Source organism: Microtus ochrogaster, chromosome 5, assembly GCF_000317375.1.
Source record: "Microtus ochrogaster isolate Prairie Vole_2 chromosome 5, MicOch1.0, whole genome shotgun sequence".
Lineage (NCBI taxonomy): Eukaryota > Metazoa > Chordata > Mammalia > Rodentia > Cricetidae > Microtus > Microtus ochrogaster.
In genome coordinates this window covers 49,190,887-49,193,208 of record NC_022012.1, presented here as the reverse complement: position 1 = coordinate 49,193,208, position 2,322 = coordinate 49,190,887, and the positions used below count along the sequence as shown (strand labels likewise).

Below are 2,322 nucleotides of genomic sequence, written 5' to 3'. Positions count from 1 at the left end.
GAGCAGGAACCTCCAGCGTTGTTCTATGTTTTATTAAGGAGCATTCCTAGCATAGTCTAAATAAAGAGAAAAATATAAGACCTCCCGTATGTCATCACCCAGCCATGATAATTCATCGCCAATATTGTTTTGACTCCAGCCCATCTATTTCCCCTTAACTATATGCTGTATGTATGTATTATACACACCAGTATCATACTGGAAATAGTTACTTTAAGAACATCAACTTCCACAGTCTCCTTTTGAGTTGCGCTAGAGCCAGCACCGCCTTGTGGTGGTCCCCCCAGCCGTCCTCGGAGCTGCACGCTGCACGTGCCCGGGAAGCCCTGGTCAGAGATTTGGTCCTTTTATCCTGCCACGGTGACAGTGCCTGCTCCGGTCTGGTCCTTTGCCTAGCGGTTTCCAGATCCAGGGCTGCTCAGGGCGAGGCAGGGACCCGACGCCCCTCCCACCTCGGCGGGTGCAGCTCCCGCCTCGGCCTCCCCGCCCCGTGGCAGCTCGCAGTGTTTAGCTGCCCGGGCTTTGTGCGTTTCTGGGGCTCAGGTGCACCGGAGCTCGGCTACCCGAAGCCGGGAGGAGCTCCGCTGTCACCGCGCCCGCATAGCTGGGCGTCGGCGGTCAGCACCCGAGTGGATCCTGCCCTGTCCGCGCGGTCTCCAGACATGGACGCTGTACCGCTCTGGTCGCCGCTGTCATTGCTGATACTGCTGCTACTGTCAGGTATGCGCGGAGAACGGTCGGGTCAGGGGCCCGGGCGGGTGGTGGGCCAGGGGCTCGCACTGCAACCCTGGCCTCTGCTTCCCCACACCGCTTCGGCCATCAGCCCCTTAGAAGTCTAGGCGCCCATCTGCCTTGGGTCTCAGCGTGGTCCCAAGCTTCTACAGTGCACGCGCATCCCAGTCCCTACCTCGCTGAGCCCCTTGGGTACTTCCTTTGTTCCCAAGCCTCTCAGTTTGAGGAGGCTCGTGGCGTGCCCAGAGCCGGCCCTCTAGGTCTGAGCCGGAGTTAGAGGTTTGAGTCGCGGTCCCGAACGTCCCGAACGTCGACCTGCTGCAGGGACCCGCAGCCCCACTTCCAATATCTGCCTCTTGCTCACCGTTTGGTTTTGTGGACCGTGGGAAAAACTGTGCCAAAGAAGAGACTTGTTTGGAGCTGGAGCTGGACCAAGGCTCTGGTTCTGGTCGTTCGTCTCTGCACAATGACCGCGTTGCCTAGAGATCTTCGACGTGATTGTTCCTCTCAGGCCCTTGCAGAGGCTCTAGAGGAGCCGATTAGGAGGAAGCCCTTCCAGAGACCCTAGGTGGATGAGGCAGAATGCAGTTACAATGTCCCCTGAAGGCGGGTAGGGCCTGCAATTTAAGCGGGGTGGGGGGAGCTTGCATCATTATGGTCTGCACTTCTGTGAGGGGCCCACCCAAATCATGGCCTGAAGAACGTGGGTTATACTTCCCCCAAAAGACTGTTCCTCGACTGACCGCCCCCCAGTACTGTAAGTAGGTAGCAGCCGACAGCTTGAGCCAAGATGTCTCACTTAGTTGGGGGTGGGCTTGTGAACAAAAAGGGTGCCCAGGAGCCTCCGAGGTAAGGAGTTGGAGTGAGGACGTGAAGACAGCACTGGCAGAAACCCGTGGGCACCTTGGCTCCTAAGACGTTCATAACCAAACCCCTGCAGATTGTGGGAGGATGGAGGAAGGGGCTTCAGTCTTCTGCATAGTGGGAAGCGGGTCTGGCCTAAGGAGACCCTAAGTGGCCCCGCCCCTGCCCATGGGTTGGGTGAGTCATCTTTCAACCTGGGCAGCAGGGGTACCTTCCTTGGAGTAGCAATAAAGGTTTGAACCTCTAATAGTTCTTTCATTATTATTATTATTATTATTTATTATAGAAAGCACAGTTGGGTGACTTATGTAAAGAAAGGTTAGAGTTTTACTAAGAAAAAATATCTGGTTCAGCTGGTAAAGACACTCGCCACCCTGCCTGATGTCCTGAGTTTGATTCCCAGGACCCTCATGGTGGAAGGAGAGAGCTGAGTTTTAAAGGGTGCCCTCTGAACCCCACACACATGCACCCCTCTCCTGTAATGTAATAAAAAAATTAAAGAAGAAAAAAGGTAATCTTTCCTTAAATTTAAGAGAGAGGAGGAGAGGGAGAGAGAAAGCTAAGAAAATAGCAGTAACACACACGCAAGTATGGCTGTCTGAAGAGAGTCCCACCAAGCTAACAGTTCTTGAGCGCCTGCCACAGGTCCCCGAACCAAGCACTTTACCCCCATTCTTGAGGTGCATTCATGCATACTCTTTGCTTTGGTAGATTCAAAGGAAAAAA

General features: G+C 54.3%; 1 protein-coding gene across 1 annotated transcript in view; it reads left to right on the top strand.

Annotated features, from left to right (window-relative positions):
- Nucleotides 1–475: 475 nt before the first annotated feature.
- Nucleotides 476–2,322, top strand: part of Chrna3 (cholinergic receptor nicotinic alpha 3 subunit) — a 13,025-nt gene continuing 11,178 nt past the window's right edge. Inside the window, exon 1 of the mRNA XM_005347385.3 lies at nucleotides 476–720. Within this exon, the coding sequence (XP_005347442.1) occupies nucleotides 663–720 (58 nt within the window). The 5' untranslated portion in view covers nucleotides 476–662. The remainder of the gene's footprint in view (nucleotides 721–2,322) is intronic.